This window comes from Coregonus lavaretus (genome assembly GCF_964263955.1).
Source record: "Coregonus lavaretus genome assembly, chromosome: 10".
In the NCBI taxonomy this organism is placed as follows: Eukaryota; Metazoa; Chordata; class Actinopteri; order Salmoniformes; family Salmonidae; genus Coregonus; species Coregonus lavaretus.
In genome coordinates this window covers 34,204,059-34,225,341 of record NC_139997.1, presented here as the reverse complement: position 1 = coordinate 34,225,341, position 21,283 = coordinate 34,204,059, and the positions used below count along the sequence as shown (strand labels likewise).

General features: G+C 42.1%; 1 protein-coding gene across 1 annotated transcript; it reads right to left on the bottom strand.

Annotated features, from left to right (window-relative positions):
• Window positions 1–10,319: 10,319 nt before the first annotated feature.
• On the bottom strand, window positions 10,320–15,459 carry LOC311135943 (collagenase 3-like). Its single transcript, XM_084169983.1, has 10 exons — window positions 15,352–15,459; window positions 14,720–14,964; window positions 14,195–14,343; window positions 12,561–12,689; window positions 12,128–12,289; window positions 11,810–11,945; window positions 11,513–11,646; window positions 11,156–11,315; window positions 10,926–11,029; window positions 10,320–10,711 (listed from the first exon to the last, which is right to left on the bottom strand). Exons 1-10 carry the CDS (start codon window positions 15,451–15,453, stop codon window positions 10,611–10,613), a joined length of 1,422 nt encoding a protein of 473 aa, XP_084026109.1. The 5' UTR covers window positions 15,454–15,459; the 3' UTR covers window positions 10,320–10,610.
• Between the last annotated feature and the right edge of the window lie 5,824 nt (window positions 15,460–21,283).

The window sequence follows — 21,283 nt, the reverse complement described above, 5'->3', positions numbered from 1 at the left end:
TTTCACCAGCGCATCAATATCAGGCGTCACATCCTGAGTGGCAGCCAACTTCAGGATGTGATTCAAGTGCTTGTGCGTGAGCCTTGAGCGCAGCTTTGTTTAATTTATGCTCATTACAGAGAACTTGCTCACAAAGATATGTGGTTCCAAACATGCACAACAGTTTTGCAGCGAGGGCTGTCAAGTTGGGGTAACCTGGCAAGAGATTCTGATAAAATGTGTCCAAGCCAGCTGCGGCAAATTTGCCCTTCAAATCCGAGTCACACTGCAAGTATATTATTTCAAGTTGGATGCTGACGGGCAGATCAGAGGGATTCACGGTTAATGGCGAACAAAAAACGTTGAAGTCTTTCTCCAGTTCACCAAAAATCTGAAAGCGTTGCTCAAACTCCCTTAACAGTCCCGTTATTTTATCTTTGAAGCGCTTCATGTCTGCCACATGTTGGGTCGCGCACACATTTTTCAGACAGGGGAAGTGAGCTGCATCACCACCGGCGAGTTGCGTCTCCCACAATGACAGCTTCAACTTGAAAGAACGTATGCTGTCATAATACTGCGTGGCAACTTTGTTGCACCCTTGCAGCTGTTTGTTCAAGTTATTCAGGTGCTCTGTAACATCCACCATAAATGCAAGGTCCTGCATCCATTCTGCGGAATGAAATTCTAACACTGGTTTGCCCTTTTCTTCCATGAACTGTTCAATTTCTTCTCGTAAATCAAAGAAACGCCTCAGCACAGCACCTCGGCTTAACCATCTTACCTCAGTGTGGTATGGCAGGCCATAGATGTGGTCTTTCTCTCTGAGAAGGCTGTCAAACTGACGTTGATTCAGGCTTCTGGATCGGATGAAATTAACAGTTTGGATAATATAATAATAATATAATAATAATATAATAATATAATAATAATATAATAAAAATAATAACCCCCTTCATGACGTTATCCATCTTTAATGACTTGCAACACAAAGCCTCCTGGTGCAAAATACAGTGAAAAGTCCAAAAATCACGTCCTCCATTTGCAGATTGCACTTTCTCTCTGAACTTTGTCACAACGCCTGCTTTTTTCCCGATCATTGAGGGCGCACCATCTGTAGCCAGGCTGACAGCGCGGGACCAGTCCACTCCGACACTGTCCAGCGCACTGACGAGTGCAGTGAAAATATCAGCTGCTGTCGTTGTATCTGTCATCGGCACCAACTCCACGAACTCCTTGGTGACGGTCAATGTGTCATCAACTCTGCGGATGAAAATGGCCAGTTGTGCAACATCTGTAATGTCCGTGCTTTCATCAATTGCAACCGAAAACGCAATAAATTACTTTACTTTTTGCTTCAACTGGCTGTCCAAATCCTGTCTGCAACTGTGTTTCTTGTCAGGCTGATATTTGCAAAAGCCTGGTGCTTTTCAGGGCACACAATCTCCGCTGCCTTCATCATGCATGTTTTTACAAATTCACCCTCACTAAATGGTTTTGAAGCCACTGCGATTTCATTAGCAATGAGGTAGCTAGCTTTCACTGCAGCGTCACTGATGTCTCGGCTGTGAGTAAACACAGACTGCTGTTTCTTCAGACCCGCCAACAGTTCATTCACCTTCTCTCTTCTCCGCTGTCCTTGAAATTGTCATATTTGTCGGCATGAAGACTCACATAGTGGCGACGAAGGTTATATTCTTTCAGCACTGCAACATGCTGTGAACACACCAAACATACAGCTTTCCCATTCAATTCCGTGAATAAATAGAAGGATGACCATTTTTCTTGGAACACTCTGCACTCTGCGTCCACTTTTCTCTTTTTTGACAGCGACATATTGGGGCAATGAGGGTGCCAAGGCACATAATGTTAAAAGTAGAAGCCGTAATAAATATCGCGGGCAAAACAAAGTAGCTCATCCGGACTGGCTGCACTTGCTTGACCTATTTGCTCTGCCCCGGTATAAACAGTTTGCTTGCTTAACACAATTGCTATTGCGCCATCCAGTGGACACAATTGGAACAGCAGTTTCTTTTATTGAAAAATTGCAGCTCATTTTTATACTTTAAAAAATCATCTCGCGGGCCGGATTAAACCCGTTTGCGGGCCTGATCCGGCCCGCGGGCTGGACGTTTGACACCCCTGCTTTAGGGCCTTCGTTGTATCGGCTTGAGGGGGAATATACACGGCTGTAACTATAACCGAAGATAATTATCTTGGGAGGTAATACGGTTGACATTTGATTGTGAGACATTCTAGGTCGGGTGAACAAAAGGACTCGAGTTCCTGTACGTTATCACAATCACACCATGAGTAGTTAATCATGAAACATACACCACCGCCTTTCTTCTTCCCGGAGAGTTCTTTATTCTTGTCTACGAGATGTACTGAGAACACAGCTGGCTGTATGGACGGGGACAGTATATCCAGAGAGAGCCATGATTCCGTGAAACAGAGTATGTTAAAGTCCCTGATGTCTATCTGGAAGGAGATCCTCGCCCGGAGCTCGTCTACTTTTATTGTCCAAGGACTGAACATTAGCAAGTAAAATACTCAGTAGCGGTGGATGGTGTTCACACCTCCTGAGTCAGACTAGAAGTCCACTCCGAATACCTCTTCTCCGCCAGCGGCATCTTGGAGCAGCTTCTGGGATAAGTTCAATTGCCCTGGGGGGTACGAACAAAGGATCCAATTCGGGAAAGTCGTATCTCTGGTCGTAACACTGGTGAGTTACCGCCGCTCTAATATCCAAAAGTTATTTCTAGCTGTATGTAATAACAAAAAAAACGGCATCTTGGAGCAGCCTCTGGGATAAGTTCAATTGCCCTGGGGGGTACGAACAAAGGATCCAATTCGGGAAAGTCGTATCTCTGGTCGTAACGCTGGTGAGTTACCGCCGCTCTGATATCCAAAAGTTATTTCCAGCTGTATGTAATAACAAAAAAAGTTCTGGGCTAATAATGTAAGAAATAACACACACAAAAAACGAAATACTGCAAAGTTGCTTAGGAGCTAAAAGCAGAGCTGCCATGTCTGTCGGCGCCATCTTCTTTGTCTTTTGGCAATGCTAGAGACACCCACACAAACAGTGCTTTTAACATAGTGTTTTCAACTTAGATATTTGACACTTTGAAATACATGATTACATTGTGTATGTTTATTCATACAGTAATTATTATTTAACATGTCCTCACCTGGGATTTTAACTCACAACCTCTTGGTTCACGGCATTCTGGTCTTCCTCCTACGCCACCATGTCTGTATCAATGACTGATTTCACCTGTAGGCCTATTCCTACACTTTGCACTTCAAAGTAAATCTCAGCTCTGTTAAAAATACACTGAAGACAAATGATTGTATTTATGATAATGATTCAGGAGTAACATTAAAATAGAATAATATGCACCACTAACATTAGACAACTATACTGAAAACCCAAACTCAAATGGCTGAAATAAGTCAGTTAAATCATGCAAGTTCTCAGAACGTCAGTGGGATAATCGTCGCTCTAATACCCTTAAGGGACCTAATGGGAACATCACCCAAATGACCTCAAGACATCCAGTTTTCTGAGTAGGCTGTCAACACCTCATTTCATTTTTACGCTGTTGGCTTTCATTCATTGTTAGCTGGTATACAATCTAGCTGTGGGAAAGTACACTTATGTTTCAGTAAGCATCTGCAATCTTCGGGCAACGAGAGGAAATATCCTTCCCACATATGTCTCAATTGTCTCAGCAGGTGATGGTGACAGGCAATAGCATCAGTCAACCTTATAGACATTATTTGTATTGTATGCTCCAATGCAATAATGATGCAAGTCATAACTCTTCCAGTATTTGAGTGACTGACTGAGATTGATCAAATCAATATCGATGGTTAAATGGTTCCCTAAAGTGTTTGGGGGGGGTGGGTCAGTGACACAGACACAAGCAATCCCGTCATTACAGTATGACACATAATCATGCAACACCTTTCATCAGACAGCACCCCGTCAATTCAACCCAGGATTTCAAATCAAGTGTTTAATCGCTGACAGCTGTGGGAATCTGTAAAAAGACATTGCCGAGTCTATTTAATGAGAACCCTGTGAATGGCATAAGTTTCCTGTGATGTAAACCAACTTGTTGTGGTTTTCACCAGAACAGAATGACACAAATCTATTTCATGCGTATGACTACGTTCCTCTATTGAGTGTTCCCTAATTTGGATAACAGTCTCTGGGGTGAAGCCAGGTAGAGTGTAAGGCTTTGAGCAGAAGATGGATCAGCCATCTCCCCTCTTTAGTGTGTTGTCATTAACTTGTCCTGTACAGTCCAGCAACTCATTGGCAGGCCCCGTGGCAGTCACATGTTTGCATTTGGGGTCATATTTATACTGAACGTTCCCCTTGAAGAAGTAGATGAAATCTGTTGGAAATAGAAAAGGTAGTTCAGTATGTGGAGTGTGATGACATTCAAAATCAGGCAGAACTCAAGTTCTATGGTATGTATTTATGGGTTCGAAAAAGACTTAGAAATGAATCTGATTTTCATGGATGCAATTTATATACAATAGCTACCTTCATACACAATGGGTGTATGTATGCCTGGACACTGTTGGGCAGGGAGAGCCCTCTTTTATCCTTCTCTGCTCCTCATCGTACCTGAAGATCATTCAGAATCAGAACTGCCCTCAGGTTATGATACACAGTACATGTAGCCTAAAATCTATTCTGGTTGAAACCAACATGGTTCCCTCGTTGGACACAATAAACTGACGTATTCTGTGAGCAAAAGAGTTTCTTGATCCATTGTTCCAGATGATGCAATAGTATTGTTATTATATGTTTTGACTATATTGGACATTACCACATTACCCACATATGTTGAATCAGTATATGTGACATTGTTAGTGGGCAGATAAAGAGGAAGTCTAAGGGGATGTCTCTCATGGGAGCCAAAGTAAAGTCAGTCTAAAGGGAGCCAGTCTTAAAGGAGTCAGTCTATGGCAAGTCTTAGATAGGTCTAAGGAGTACCTCCAGCACTCGTGCCCAGTGAAGAACACTGTGAGGCAGGCAATGTGAAAGTGAAGTGCAGCATCTATAGCCTTCATCCTGGAGGGGAAGCCAAAGTCTGAGATGTTTCTGGGGTAGCCCTCTAGGAGATTTAGCTGCTTCACTGCCCAGTACCGGGAGCATGAAAGATACAAAAGTAATTACCATTCACTACATAAAACAAACATGTCATGTGTTAATTCATCACATTATAAAGTACATACACACAACGCTCTTGTCAATTACTGTCACTCTCCTATTATTGAGTTGCAACAGCAGGATATTTATTGACCCATCAAAGCACCTGTTGTCTGGACCAGTTAATTTGTTGCTAAATTATTCCTGTGCAGTGCTAAAGTACCTTTGAAAAACAGCATGTTGTTCATCTCAGTGTTTTCATAGGCAGCGTCAATGTAAGGAGGCACTGTATATCTGACCACAGGCTGGTGATCTGGGTGATGCCTGTCTCATCAAAGTGAGGATACCTATGCCACATAAATCTGACAAAACATTGCTTTGAGTTGTTATGGGGTGTCTGCCAGCACAGCAGTATCTATCAGCAACCCAATGAATTTTATCTCTGGGATGTCAACCAACATATTATGTCAATCTACACAATCTCCTTTGTCTTGCAAGACTCATAAACATACCTGACCTTTTCTGAAGACAAGGTTTGGGAAGGTACCAAATTCAGAAACACTTATGTGTGCTAGTTTTGTGCTTTACTTTTGTGCAATCTCTATACCATATTAAACTAAATTCTACTACAGCATTTGGAGTTGCTTCAGATGGTAATTTATGAATGGTCTGGCAGTTTGACTTTAAGTTGTGGTGGTTCTCAGTAAGTACATGTACACAGCTTCCCATTGCAACCCAAGCAAAACATACTGAGGCAAAAATAACCTTGTTTTATGCTCAAATAAAAGTTAAAGGGCAACTCCCCCACTTTTCAACTCATTATTCGTTGCTGGTTTTGAAAATAACAGTTTTTCTTCCTTTTAATTCTATGTCACAGAAAAAATTTTTTTTGTACCTTATCTTTTTAACCACAGATCATAGAAACGCTCTGTTTTCACATATGTACACTAGTTTGGTGCTGGAGATAATAAACATGTGTTTGAAAAGTGGCAGAATGGGGGAGTTGCCCTTTAAGTAGAAGTCAAGTAGAGCAAAATGGAAAAGAACAAAATTGCAGCCAAATGCTGTCTATACAATACAATACTTGCTTTATTGGTCGATTTGCCCAGATATTCTTTATGCTGCCGAGCAGCGCCCCTGGAGCACTTAGGAGTAAAGTGCCTTGCTTAAGGGCACAAAAGCATTATGTAGGTTACAGGATATTGAAGCCCTTTTGCTCACTCCCTGCAGATTTCCCTGCAGGCGGCTTTTGAATTCGAACCAGCAACTCTCCAATTACCAGCCCACCTTCCTAACCTCGAGGCTACCGCTCCACTTGAGGTAGTATCCAGCGCCAAAGCGTTCAACGTGACATTCCAAGGCAATCTAAAATGGGACATGCAACCATCTTCACATGCAACCCACCCCCCGACCCTCTGACAGTCGACGTCTGCTTTGTCCGTCCAGTGCTCGATTATGCCACTCCGGTGTGGCACCCTGGTCTCACAGCCCCCCAACATAACCTACTTGAAAAGATAAAAAGGCATGCAAACAAAATCATCATGGCCCCCACCTACACGTCCCACAAATCTGCATACAATGAACTGGGCTTGCAATCCTTGGAGTCACGCCGCACCCACCTCTGCAGATCCTTTCCCAGAAGATTGCAAAATCCCAGGATTTAAAGCAATAGCTGCCTCCTCAGACGAGAGGACATGTTAGTGGCAGATCCACATGATCCAGTCACAAACTAAACCTTCCCCAACTGAAAGTCACGAACACAATTCTATTGGTTGTCTGATGTAGGCTGGGAACTGGTAACTGGAAGAATATCGCCGGAGGGGATGGCTGCCGTTTTATGGGCTCCTGACCAATTGAGCTATTTTATGTGTTTTTTGCTTTGTCTGTAACTTAGTTTGTACATAATGTTTCTGCCACCGTCTCTTATGACCGAAAATAGCTTTTGGATATCAGAACAGCGATTACTCACCTCGAACTGGACAAAGAGTTTTTCTTTAACGAGTGGGACGCGTAGGATTTACTAATGCTATCTGACCAGGCACAAATCCCCGTCATTCGCATGAAAAAGAGACGCCGATCCGGGTGCCTTGTGAGAATTCATCGGCGAGTGGGTAACCCGCCTCTACCATCTGTCCTATTGGCCAACGTGCAATCATTGGAGAATAAACTGGATGAGTTCTGTTCGACACTATCCTACCAACAGGACATTAAAAACTGTAATATCTTATGTTTCACAGAGTCGTCATGGACGACATGGATAATATACAGTTGGCTGGGTTTTCCGTGCATCGGAAGACAGACCAGCTACCTCCGGTAAGACGAGGGGTGGTGGTCTGTGTATATTTGTTAATAACAGCTGGTGCGCAAAATCTAATATTAAAGAAGTCTTGAGGTTTCGCTCGCCTGAGGCAGAGTACCTCATGATAAGCTGTAGACCACACTATTACTAAGAGAGTTTTCATCTGTATTTTTTGTAGCTGTCTATTTACCACCACAAACCGATGCTGGCACCAAAACCGCACTCAACGAGCTGTATAAGGCCATAAGCAAACAAGAAAATGTTCATCCAGAGGCGGGGCTCCTAGTGGCTGGGGACTTTAATGCAGGAAAACTTAAATCCGTTTTACCTCATTTCTACCAGCATGTCTGTAATACCTACATTTTTCAAGCAGACCACCATAGTCCCTGTGCCCAAGAATGCCAAGGTAACCTGCCTAAATGACTACCGACCTGTAGCACTCACGTCTGTAGCCATGAAGTGCTTTTTAAGGCTGGTCATGGCTCACATCAACACCATCATCCCAGAAACCCTAGACCCACTCCAATTCGCATACAGCCCCAAAAGATCCACAGATGACACACTGCCCTTTCCCAGCTGGACAAAAGGAACACCTATGTGAGAATGTTGTTCATTGACTACAGCTCAGCGTTCAACACCATAGTGACCTCAAAGCTCATCACTAAGCTAAGGACCCTGGGACTAAACACCTCCCTCTGCAACTGGATCCTGGACTTCCTGACAGGCCTCCCCCAGGTGGTAAGGGTAGGCAACAACACATCTGCCACGCTGATCCTCAACACGAGGGCTCCTCAGGCGTGCGGTATCACCAACAAACTATCATGGTCCAAACACACCAAGACAGTCGTGAAGAGGGCACGACAATGCCTATTCCCCCTCAGGAGACTGAAAATATTTGGCTTCAGATCCAGTTTGGCAACTGCTCGGCCTCCAACCTTAAGGCACTACAGAGGGTAGTGCATACGGCCCATTACATCACTGGGTCAAAGCTTCCTGCCATCCAGGACCTCTATACCAGGCGGTGTCAGAGGAAGGCCCTATCTCCATCACAGTTTCATCAAAAATGGTGTCATATTGGCTTAGATGTGATGTTAAGAAGATGTGATGGTAAGAAGATTTGAATTTAACATTAGCATTGATCAATGCCTACCTACAACACAAACCAAAACGACGAGTGTAAATGATGTATACCAAAGTCGGATGCATACCAAATTTGGTTAGGGTTAAAAACCTCAAATCGAGTATGAAGAACTTTACTTCACTCTGTGATCAAACAAATAAACACAAGTTAGGTTGGTGTGTTTTAGCTGGCTATTGCCATTAGGAAAGTACTGTAGTGCTGTGAGAGAGGGGGTGCTGGACAACAACATTGGCCAGGAAATACGTGAATCAGTTTTTAGATCTGGATTGGAAAACTGTGGGGAAAATCTGGAATCCCCCAAATGACGTGTATTCAATCTGACACCCACTCCTAAACAAGAGCCCTGTGATATGCACGAGTGTCAATCTAAAGTAGTTTAAGTATGCTTTGAAGGACAGGCTAAAGTACAAGAATAGCCAGAGGGGAGAGAAGTTTCCCTACAAATTTTTGCTCATGCCCAGACAGGCAAGACTAAGGATGCATTACCATTATACTGTATGGCTAGCTTCTGACGTCCTGATGCGGAGTACAGTACATTTGCATACAGCCTCTAACATACTGGATGCACACTGAAATGTACACAACATGTATAAACATTGGAAAAGGAGTGAGAAGAAAATGATTATATTGTTCACTTATTAATTAAAGTTGCGTATTAATTAAATCCAAGCAAGCATTCAGAAGTATTCCAAAATCTGGATAAATCACTGTGGAATATTTTCTTGTGGGAGAAACTTGTTAAACTGATCTTAACCTACTATAAGTAACTTCCCAGATGAGTACAGTGTGTTTCTTTTGAGTTCAAAGAGCGGAAACAGGGGATTACGCAATTCTAAAAACTTAATTGACAAGAGGATATTTCTTATAAGGCAGGATCTTTGCTCCATTACCTTGCACCTGCATCGTCAGAATGCCTTATACTGATGTGACAACTGATAACCTGTTTCTAATGTTTCGTAACATATAATTGGTATCTGTGCAACATTTACCTCTGATTTTCTCCTCTGTCACTTGACTATAATGGTGGTTAGACCAAGCAAAGCAGTGCATGGGGTGGCTGATTCATATCTAGAAAATAGTTTTCTCTAGCCTGGGGACTGTCACGCAAGTTCATGGTTTCTTTCCACTGCTCATACTCATTGGCCTTTGTATTTTATTACAAGAGGGACATTGTGTGATATGGCCATAGCAGTTCTGAGTTTTCTCATAGAAATTGTAGTGTGAAAATAATAAAAGACCTAGCAGTCTAGGCAGACCAGATCAATGTCACACACCATATAATGTTCTTAAATAATTAGTTTAGTTATACCTTGTGGTATGCTAAATCAGTGTGCTGCATGTAGGAGATTGAAATGGGTGTGCCACAGGATTTCTTCATTGTTATTCTCTATCTATCTTATTATATTAGCCATTCCATTTGTTATGCTTTCATGTACCTTAATATAGATACACATTCTACTGCAAATGTTTGTCTGTGGAGATTGAATAGCTGTGTGATCAATTGTATACACTTGTCAGCAACGGGTGTAACTGAAATAGCAGAATCCACTAATTTGAAGGGGTGTCCACATACTTTTGGCCATGTAATGTGTCTGTTGGTTGTGTATTTGTTTAAGTGAATTGTTTGGTAATGTCGTCTGAGGTTTCATCAGAAATGGGTTCAAATTAACATCTCTGTTTCATAATGTTTCCACCATAAGTCCACCATAGTAAAAGCCAAAACAAAGAAATCACTAAAACTTGGAATTTATTTGAATATGCAAAGTGTACAAATATGTTTGGCCTACATTCAATACATTCATTTTTTCAGCTTATTTAGGTTACAATTTAGTCAAGAAAAATATAAAATAATTTAGATACATAAATAGATATTTAAATAGATATGTGGCAATATTAGTTCCTAGAAAACTAATAAAATCTCACAAAAATACAACAACTTCATGTTAGAAACAACTTTGTCATTTGCCTAAATTAATCATTGTTCACAGCTGCTGCTTAAACGTCTCATTATGGTCGATGGTCTAACAAGGCAGGAAGTAGCTGTTTCCTAGCACACGGAGCTGTCTTCTGGTCCCCATGTTGTATTCAAACACGTAGGGGCCACTATAGAGGTAGGTGAAGCCTTTAAAACCATATAGGGTAGAGAGGTTAGCGACATGCCACACTGAGAACCTATCAATGCTCAAGAAAATCTAAAATAGGACTTAATAGGACTATTCAGGGGATTTTCTTATATTCAATGAAAACTTTAGAAGGTAGAAAATAATATTTTTTATATTTACGTCTCCTTGGCTTGTAATGCACAGTTGTGTGCTTAGATGCTGTATCACGCTCACCTCGGACTTGGAAGGCTGCAGTCACTTTGCTTGTCATGCCTGGGAACTGTTCATCCACACGCTTGGGGAAACCTCTGTCCATGCTTTTCATTTCCTCATCATAACTATGATAAAATAAATATTAGTGAGATTGTGATGCTCTTGACATCAATATCTAATGGCAACATACAGTACATAGAAAAGTGACAATAAATTCTATAGCTTGTAATGATAAACTAGACTCCACTAACCTGTAGTAGTAGTCGCCAACGAAGAACAAGGTCTTGCGAGAATCTTCATCGTACAGTGCGGCGTCAACTTTCTTCACAGTCCTGGGCAGACCCAAGCTCTTCAGGTTTCTGGGATACCCGGGGACGATGTCATAGCCATAGAGAGCCCAGACCTGACGATCTGCAGGGACAGTGACAGAGTATTACTGAGATATGACTCCAATTAAACAGGTTAATGTATTCACACAGTATTCATTACAGGCATATAGGGAGGCTAGTGCTGATATGGTTCTAGCCTCCACAGTTGTTGTCTAGACACCATGTGGAGACTACAGCCATACAAGGGCTAGTTTGAGGCAATTGGTGACTCTGCAATACCTTTAAAGAGGAACACTCTGTCAGATAGCATGCTCTCATAAGCTGCATTGATGTTGTTGGGGAGTTCGGGCCAGAAAGTCTTGATGAGGTTCTGCTGTGGTTTGCTGCTCTGAGGGTAAATACGCCAGAAGAACCTGAAGATGGAGGGAGGACATCAGGACGTTAGAGCTCTGGATCACAGATTACACGGCAACCATTTTGTTTCTCTGGGAAACAGTGTCATTCATTGGCTGTGTCTGAGCTGTAGGTTACCATAAGTCACTGAACATCTGATCTAGGCTATATGATGTACTGTACCTGCCCTTGAAGAACATCTTCTCCCCACGCAGAGTGGTGACAGCATCCAGGACCAGGGTGGGGTCACAGGCATCAGGGGTGGAAGCGGGTGTAGGGTCGGGCTTATCTGGGTTAGGGTTAACATCTGGGTTTGGGCCTGGAGGACACAGATACTCATTTATTCCAATATTGGACAGTCTCATAAATGAGTTACTTGGAGATCAATAATATAACGTATTTTGCATGAGCCTTTTTGTTAGTCAGTCAAAAGAAGTGGAATACAGCAATATAAAGCTAAACCAAACAGGGCAGAAAGAGAAAAGATAATTCAATACTGACCGTATATGTACTGGATGCCGTTGACGTCATCACGAGGCAGAGAGAAGGTTCTGGGCTCTGTGTAGCTGTACACTGGGAACATCAGCGCTCCAGGGTCGTCGGAGTGGCTGAGACCCAGGGAATGGCCAAACTCATGGGCAGCCACCAAGAACAGGTTGTACCCTATATGATGAAAATACATCATTCTTCTACTATTTTGTGGCAATTTTCATGACATTTACATTTTAGCAGACGCTTTTAACAAGGGCACATCGATATATTTTTCACCAAGTCGGCTTGTGGATTCAAATCAGCAACCTTTCGGTTACTGGCCCAACGCTCTTAACCGCTAGGCTACCTGACACTTCACCCAAGATTGTCCTACAATTGAAACAGGGTAAATGTAGTAAATTAAGTCATGTTCCACATTTATTGTTGTGATAGAGGGTCTCACCTCTGGTTGAGCTGAAGGTGAAGTACTCGTCATCGTCAAAATGAGCATCTCCTCCAATGTCAGCGCCGGGGGCGAAGGCATGGGCCAGGGTGCCTTCAGGGCCATCGAAGGGGTAGAAATCACCATGATCTACACAGACAGGAGAAATAATAGTATGAGCCATCAGAGATGAGGTGGTCCTCTGTAGCTCAACTGGTAGAGCACGGCGCTTGTAACGCCAAGGTAGTGGGTTCGATCCCCGGGACCACCCATACACAAAAAATGTATGCACGCATGACTGTAAGTCGCTTTGGATAAAAGCGTCTGCTAAATGTCATATTATTATTATCATTATGAGGACAAATGCATAATGTATATAACAAAATGAATTATTAATGTTTGTTTCTCAAACCGATGCACTTACATGGGCCCAATGTAACACCCCAGAGGGTGACATAAGGCAAAATGACTCTAATAACACCCTTTCAACTCATCAAACTGTGTAAAGACAGATTACAGTGAGGGGGACAAGCAGTGTTATGATACTGATGCCATTGTGGATGTGTTTGTTTATGAGTGGTGTTGATGTTGGTTATGTAAGTGGTATGGGGCGGAGGGTGCCCCTCTGTTCAATGGCTTTTAGCCAGGGAATACTGTCATAATGTCTGAATATATCTGCACTGTGCTCTGACAGGAGGAATATAAAGAGTGGATCCTCCACAGGTATCTCCCTCCCTCCCTTTCTAACCCTGCTACTCAAACATCCTGAGAGCCTTTTAAGTGTCTGTCTGTCTTTCATTTTTCAGTTTTGAAGAACAACTCCAGCCTCCCTAGCACCTCATTTATCACCTGATTTACCTCACAAAAGGTGCATTTTAGTAGCTGGTGCAGGGCTCCTAATGAAATGGCACAAGTTGGGGGGTGGGCCTTTCCTCTTTTACATTTACATTTACGTCATTTAGCAGACGCTCTTATCCAGAGCGACTTACAGTTAGTGCATACATTATTCTTTTTAGAATATTTTATTTATTTATTTATTTATTTTCGCCATGCTCTACCAACTGAGCTACCTCCCTGCCGGCCATTCCCTCCCCTACCCTGGACGACGCTGGGCCAATTGTGCGCCTCCCCATTGGTCTCCCGGTTGCGGCCGGCTACAGCAGAGCCTGGATGGATGGGTTACTGAACCCATCCATCCAGGCAAGGGGGGAGGCCGATGATATCAGAGTGCACCGATCAAACCAGCTCATTTAATTGCCAACTCGTTGAATTTAGCAATTGTCTAAAAAAACACTATTTTGCTCAAAACATATTTTTTCACCCTTAAGTGTGTGTACTTTACTGTACTTTTTATACTTGGAATTATGTTTTTCCAACAGAGAAATTAATATATATATATATATATATATATATATATACATGGAGTGGATCTTTAAATGTGTGCATTCTTAGCGTACATGTACAGTATGACATGTTGGTGCATCAGACCTATGGTCTTGTACCAATATTATTGTTATAATAGCTTATTAGTAGCTTTGACAAACATATTCAGTAACCCATCCAAGTACTTCCATGTTACACTTTCTAAATATTTAAGGAATTCTGTTTCAGTAGGTCACATTAACATTGTGTTAGGTAAGATACAAGTTTCTTACTTCTGTTGCCGAAGGAGATCATGATGTCAGCAGTGCCGCTGTAGATACGGGTGAACCTCAGGGGGGAGACCTTGGCCCACACCTGTAGTGCTCTCTCTATGGAGTTGTCCACCTCAGCCACAGACATGTCAGGAGTGTAGTTCTCAATTCTGAAGAAGACAATAGACCAACAGTCAACATTAGAAAAATATTTCTCAATGTAGAAAATGTTTTTTGGTTTGTTCAGCAAACCCTGACTTTGGCCTATCACTCATAGTGTCTCTGTGTATAATTTGATGTTTGCCAATACAAAACCTTTGATTGACACATTTAAATTTTTGTAATTTTAGTCATTTAGCAGACACTCTTATCCAGAGCGACTTACAGTGGTGAGTGCAACAAACAGTTTGGTGTAGTTGAGTGTTTTTCTCAAAATGTAAAGACCACCTAATTGGTATTGCAACTAACTAAATGTTAACATTACAAACCCTACTTTTGCTAAGTGTCAATTCACCATGGTCAACTTGTTTTTCTCACTCTTCTCACCTGTAAGTAAGCTGGTTTGTCTGCCACTTAAGGTTATCGAAGGTGGTGAATCGGCTGAGTTGGACGTCAGGTACCCCGCAGCGTGGCTTCTTCATCATCGTCACGGTCTCAGCGTCCAAGGTTCCTGTCACCTTGAGGCCAAAGAACCTCTGCATCTCGCTGACTTTCGTGCTCCGCTGGCTGGGCCCCCGTCTGAACATCGGACCCGTCTCCTCCGTCAGGTTAAAGAACCTCTTTAGGTACGTCTACAGAAAACACAGCAAGCATGAAGTTATAATGATAGTACATTATAGTGCCATTTACTACAGTTATGAATATAATCTCCTCTGGTATGTGTACAAGGCTCACACAGCAATAATTCAATTACAGAATGACTTTATTGTGTTATGAGTATAGCAACTAACTAAGCAAGGATTTCAATAGTTCTTGCTCTTCAACACAACCAATTATAATATATATATATATATATATAATTTTTTTTTTTTCCATTATTTAACCAGGTAAGCCATTGAGAACACATTCGACCTGACTGATCCATATGAAGTAACATGAACACATCTGTTCCATCATAATATTTTCAGTTGTGAAACCCATAAAGACCCTCCTTCCAAAATATTTGACAAAAAGCATACCTCTGCTAGGGCTTCATCTTCTTCAGTAGGTGGCGATACTGGCAAAGTGTAAACCACTATTGCCAGGCTGACTAGTAGTAAGCACAGATTTAAAATCTTCATGATGCTTCTTCCTTGAGAGCGTCTTGTTTGTGTGGTGTGTGGCCAGGGGTTGTCTTATATAGGCTTAAAGCCTGGGGAGTTGGGTAATGTCTCAGTGAGTAATCACTGTCAAAACCCTCATCATTAAACAAGAGGAAGGAAATCAAGGTAATGTAAAAGGTGATGACAGATCAGCAAACACATTTTCCATAACAAAGGAATTATGACAAAGAAAAAAACACTGCCTTAATCTACTGTATTTACACATTGTCATATTTGTTATTTGTCACATAATCAAGTCATTGATTGATCGTTATGTTAATCATTTATGTCCCAATGGAAATATGTACTTTTTTATCTAGATCTAACTGATCATTATGTACTATAAGTTGGAAGAAAGAATACTGCCAAAAATGTATTCAGACACAAAAAAAGCTTTAAATAATGCTTTAACAAGCTTTAAATATGCTGACATACCAATCTACAGTATTTGATATTTCACATTCTACATTATCACCAAGTGTGTGTGAATTTTTGTTGTTGTACTGGAATGTATCACTCCCTCAGAAAGGTGTGTTATTGCATGTATAAGAAAGAAGGATTATTTCGATCATCTAAAGTTCAGACTGGAAATGACACATATTTGTTTAATCATTTATTAGAAAAGATTACAATACATGCAATACATTAGTCTTGGCGTTAAGGTCTCTGCTCCTTCGTAGTATCTCCCCTGCAAACAACAATGAGTCGTTAGGATGTCACGAAATGGTCGCCTAAAGTCATCAGGACGTTGTGTCATGGTCCCCTGGAGGTTTTGTCTAGTTCCCTGTTGGTCCCAGGGATGTCCCCGGGGACGTTGTAGGAAGTTCTTGGGACTTTGTGTCATAGTTCCCTGGAGTTTTTTGTCTAGTTCTCGGTTTGTCCGGAGGACGTCACCTGATGGTCGCAAAGAAATGCCCCCCCCCCACCCCCATCCTAGTTTAGTAACACATTACCCCTTGTTACTGTTGCAAAGCCCATCAAGGCCCTGATTGGTGAACCACTGATCCAGTCACAGCTCTTCAAATCATATCAAATCAAATTGTATTGGTCACACACATATATTTAGCAGATATTGTTGCGGGTGTAGCGAAATGCTTGTGTTCCTAGCTCCAACAGTGCAGTAGTATCTAACAATTCACAACAATACACACAAATTTAAAAGTAAAATAATGGAATTAAGAAATATATATTATAATATATTATAATGTCTGGGTGGTATTGACTAAAATACAGTAGACTACAGTATATACATAGGAAATTAGTAAAACCCTAGGCAAGCCATCTAGCCATGCCTTAATTTGAAAGACAATAGCAAGGAATTTCTCTAATCTCAAATTCGTCCTGCCACCTTCCACTAACCACAGCCAGCCAGGGGCTGCAAGCTGTTTTGGTTGTTTCTATAAATACCTTACATTTGTTTGGATTTTAATATGATTTCATTTATTTGCCAATTTAAAAACACAATACAATGCACGTGGACATAATGCACTTACAATCATTGAGGATGACATAAAAAGTGATACACCTAATAATTTACAGTTTAAGTAGATTCATGTTATATTGATTATGCCCAAAAACAGCCTACATTTTTGCCATTAATTTAATATAGGCTACTATTTATTTGAGGTAATACAAACGGTTCCTTTCTAGCAATAAATGCCACTCCCTAAACCGCCTCAGCGACTTGATGAAAAGTGTTAATCACTACATACAGTAGGTGGTGGCCCCTCTTAAAACCCCACAGAAGAAGCCGAAAAGCCTCAACAGGAAGTTCTTTGTTACCATCCTCCATCAAGTTTTTAAACCTGTCTTTCATACTTAGCCAGTAGCTTTTGGGAAATAAAATGCCACAGGCTTTTGGAACTAAAGAACAGTTTAATTGTTTTTATTTATCACCACCGAACGTTTGGAAATACCGAACAATAAGACACTAATTCAGTCGATATATAGATAGAGCACCAATTCGCTAGCTTGGATTTTGAATCATGCATGGAGTGGATAATTTGCAGGAGACAATAGACCTCGTTAGCTAGCTAGTTTTTTGTATTTTTCGAACAACGCGCTTACATTATTTTCTAGTTTTTAGTGTTCGCATCTGTTCATACACCAGATTGGAATGCAAAGTTTGTTAACTCAAATAAGTAACGTTACTGCTTTCCTTCAGTTGTGAGTAGTTTTACTTGTGTAATGTTAATGTCAATGAGTACAATAATGCTAGCTAGCTCGCTAGCCTAACTAGCTAGTTAACGTTTCTTGGCTAGCTTGCTAACATTAGTTAGCTAGCTAGAAACATGAACTTGACCCTTGCTAGCTAGCTAAATGATGGTAAATGCTGTTAAGTTGGCTAGTTTGCTATCTGATTGTGTCCTTGCTAGCAGAGTTACTTAGCTAGCTAGCTTGCTAACGATAGATGGTTTGCTAGCTGACAACATTGACTAACGATATACACTACCAGTCAAAAGTTTGGACACACCTACTCATTTATATTTGAGATTCTTCAAATAGCCACCCTTTGCCTTGATGACAGCTTTGCACACTCTTTGCATTCTCTCAACCAGCTTCATGAGGGAGTCACCTGGAATGCATTTCAATTCACCTGGAATGCCCCGTGTAGCTCAGTTGGTAGAGCATGGCGCTTGCAATGCCAGGGTTGTGGGTTCGTTTCCCACGGGGGGCCAGTATGAAAATGTATGCACTCACTAACAGTAAGTCGCTCTGGATAAGAGCGTCTGCTAAATGACTAAAATGTAAAATGTAGGCTGTCTCGTCATTGTTGTTAATCAGGCCTACCACTGTTGTGTCGTCTGCAAACTTGATGATTGAGTTGGCGGCGTGCGTGGCCACACAGTCATGGGTGAACAGGGACTACAGGAGGGGGCTGAGCACGTACCCTTGTGGGGCCCCTCTGTTGAGGATCAGCGTAGTGGAGGTGTTGTTTCCTACCTTCACCACCTGGGGGTGGCCCGTCAGGGTCCCGAGATTAATGATGAGCTTGGAGGGTACTATGGTGTTGAAATCTGAGCTATAGTCAATGAACAGCATTCTTACATGGATATTCCTCTTGTCCAGATGGGATAGGGCAGTGTGCAGTGCAATGGCGATTCCATCATCTGTGGCTCTATTGGGGCGGAATGCAAATTGAAGTGGGTCTAGGGTGTCAGGTAAGGTTGAGGTGATATGATCCATAACTAGCCTCTCAAAGCACTTCATGATGACAGAAGGGAGTGCTACGGGGCGATAGTCATTTAGTTCAGTTACCTTTGCTTTCCTGGGTACAGGAACAATGGAAGCAAGTGGGGACAGCAGACTTGGATAAGGAGAGATTGAATATGTCCGTAAACACTCCAGCCAGCTGGTCTGTGCATGCTCTGAGGACGCGTCTAGGTATGCGGTCTGGGCCGGCAGCCTTGTTAGGGTTAACACTCTTAAATGTCTTACTCACGTCAGCCACAAGAAAGAGCCCACAGTCCTTGGGAGCGGGCCGCGTCGGTGGCACTGTGTTATCCTCAAAGCGGACGAAGAAGGTATTTAGCTTGTCTGGGAGCAAGACGTCAGTGTCCGCGACGTGGCTTGTTTTCCCTTTGTAATCCGTGACTGTCTGTAGACCCTGCCACATACGTCTTGTGTCGTTGAATTGCGACTCCACTTTGTCTCTGTACTGATGTTTTGCCTGTTTGATTGCCTTACGAAAGGAATAATTACACTGTTTGTATTTGACCATATTCCCAGTCACCTTGCCGTGGTTAAATGCGGTGGTTTGTGCTTTCAGTTTTGCGTGAATGTTGCCATCTATCCACGGTTGCTGGTTTGGGTAGCTTTTAATAGTCACAGTAGGAACAACATCCCCCGTGGCCGTGTATACGTCAATGTTATTCTCATAGGCAACCCGGAAAATATCCCAGTCCGCGTGATCAAAACAGTCTTGAAGCAAGGATTCTGATTGGCCAGACCAGTGTTGAAATGACCTTAGCACGGGTACTTCCTGTTTGAGTTTCTGCCTATATTAAGGGAGGAGCAAAATGGAGTCGTGATCTGATTTGCCGAAGGGAGAGCCGGGGAGGGCCTTGTAGCCATCCCAGAAGGGGGAGTAGCAACGTTCGAGAGTTTTTGTATCGTGAGTACTACAGGCAATGTGTTGATAGAACTTCGGTAGCGTTTTCCTCAAATTTGCTTTGTTAAAATCCCCAGCTACAATAAATGCGGCCTCAGGATATGTGGTTTCCAGTTTGCATAAAGTCCAGTGTAGTTCCTTTACGGCCGTCGTGGTATCGGCTTGAGGGGGGATATACACGGCTGTTACTATAACCGAAGAGAATTCTCTTGGGAGGTAATACGGTCGATATTTGATTGTGAGACATTCTATGTCAGTATGAAGAAAAGGACTTGAGTTCCTGTACGTTATCACAATCACACCATGAGTAGTTAATCATGAAACATACACCAACGCCTTTCTTCTCCCCAGAGAGTTTTTTATTCCTGTCTGCGCGATGTACTGAGAACCCAGCTGGCTGTATGGATGGGGACAGTATATCCGGAGAGAGCCATGATTCCATGAAACAGAGTATGTTACAGTCCCTGATGTCTCTCTGGAAGGAGATCCTCGCCATGAGCTTGTCTACTTTATTGTCCAAGGACTGAACATTAGTGAGTAAAATACTCGGAAGCGGTGGATGGTGTGCACGCCTCCTGAGTCGGACTAGAAGTCCACTCCGAATACCTCTTCTCCGCCGGCGGCATCTTGAAGCAGCCTCTGGGATAAGTTAAATTGCCCTGGGGGGTACGAACAAAGGATCCAATTCGGGAAAGTCGTATTTCTGGTCATAACACTGGTGCCGCTCTCATATCCAAAAGTTATTTGCGGCTGTATGTAATAACACAAAAAAACATTCTGGACTAATAATGTAAGAAATAACACAACAAAACTAAATACGGCAAAGTTGCTTAGGAGCTAGAAGCAGAGCTGCCTTGTCTGTCGGCGCCATCTTCTTTGTCTTTTGGCAATGCTAGAGACACCCACACAAACAGTGCTTTTAACATAGTGTTTTCAACTTAGATATTTGACACTTTGAAATACATGATTACATTGTGTATGTTTATTCATACAGTAATTATTATTTAACATGTCCTCACCTGGGATTTTAACTCACAACCTCTTGGATCACGGCATTCCGGTCTTCCTCTTACGCCACCATGTCTGTATCAATGACTGATTTCACCTGTAGGCCTATTCCTACACTTTGCACTTCAAAGTAAATCTCAGCTCTGTTAAAAATACACTGAAGACATATGATTGTATTTATGATAATGATTCAGGAGTAACATTAAAATAGAATAATATGCACCACTAACATTAGACAACTATACTGAAAACCCAATCTCAAATGGCTGAAATAAGTCAGTTAAATCATGCAACGTTCTTAGAAAGTTCTCAGAACATCAGTGGGATAATCGTCGCTCTAATACCCTTAAGGGACCTAATGGGAACGTCACCCAAATGACCTCCAGTTTTCTGAGTAGGCTGTCAACACCTCATTTCATTTTTACGCTGTTGGCTTTCATTCATTGTTAGCTGGTATACAATCTAGCTGTGGGAAAGTACACTTATGTTTCAGTAAGCATCTGCAATCTTCGGGCAACGAGAGGAACTATCCTTCCCACATATGTCTCAATGGTCTCAGCAGGTGATGGTGACAGGCAATAGCATCAGTCAACCTTATAGACATTATTTGTATTGTATGCTCCAATGCAATAATGATGCAAGTCATAACTCTTCCAGTATTTGAGTGACTGACTGAGATTGATCAAATCA

Bases quoted from the DNA above. Each gene is read 5' to 3' on its own strand.
- LOC311135943 (XM_084169983.1), bottom strand. From the start codon at position 15,453: ATGAAGATTTTAAATCTGTGCTTACTACTAGTCAGCCTGGCAATAGTG. The intron at 14,965-15,351 runs GTATGCTTTTTG...TGTTTTCTGTAG, and splicing joins AAGATGAAGCCCTAGCAGAG to ACGTACCTAAAGAGGTTCTT. The intron at 14,344-14,719 runs GTGAGAAGAGTG...TGTCTTCTTCAG, and splicing joins ACAAACCAGCTTACTTACAG to AATTGAGAACTACACTCCTG.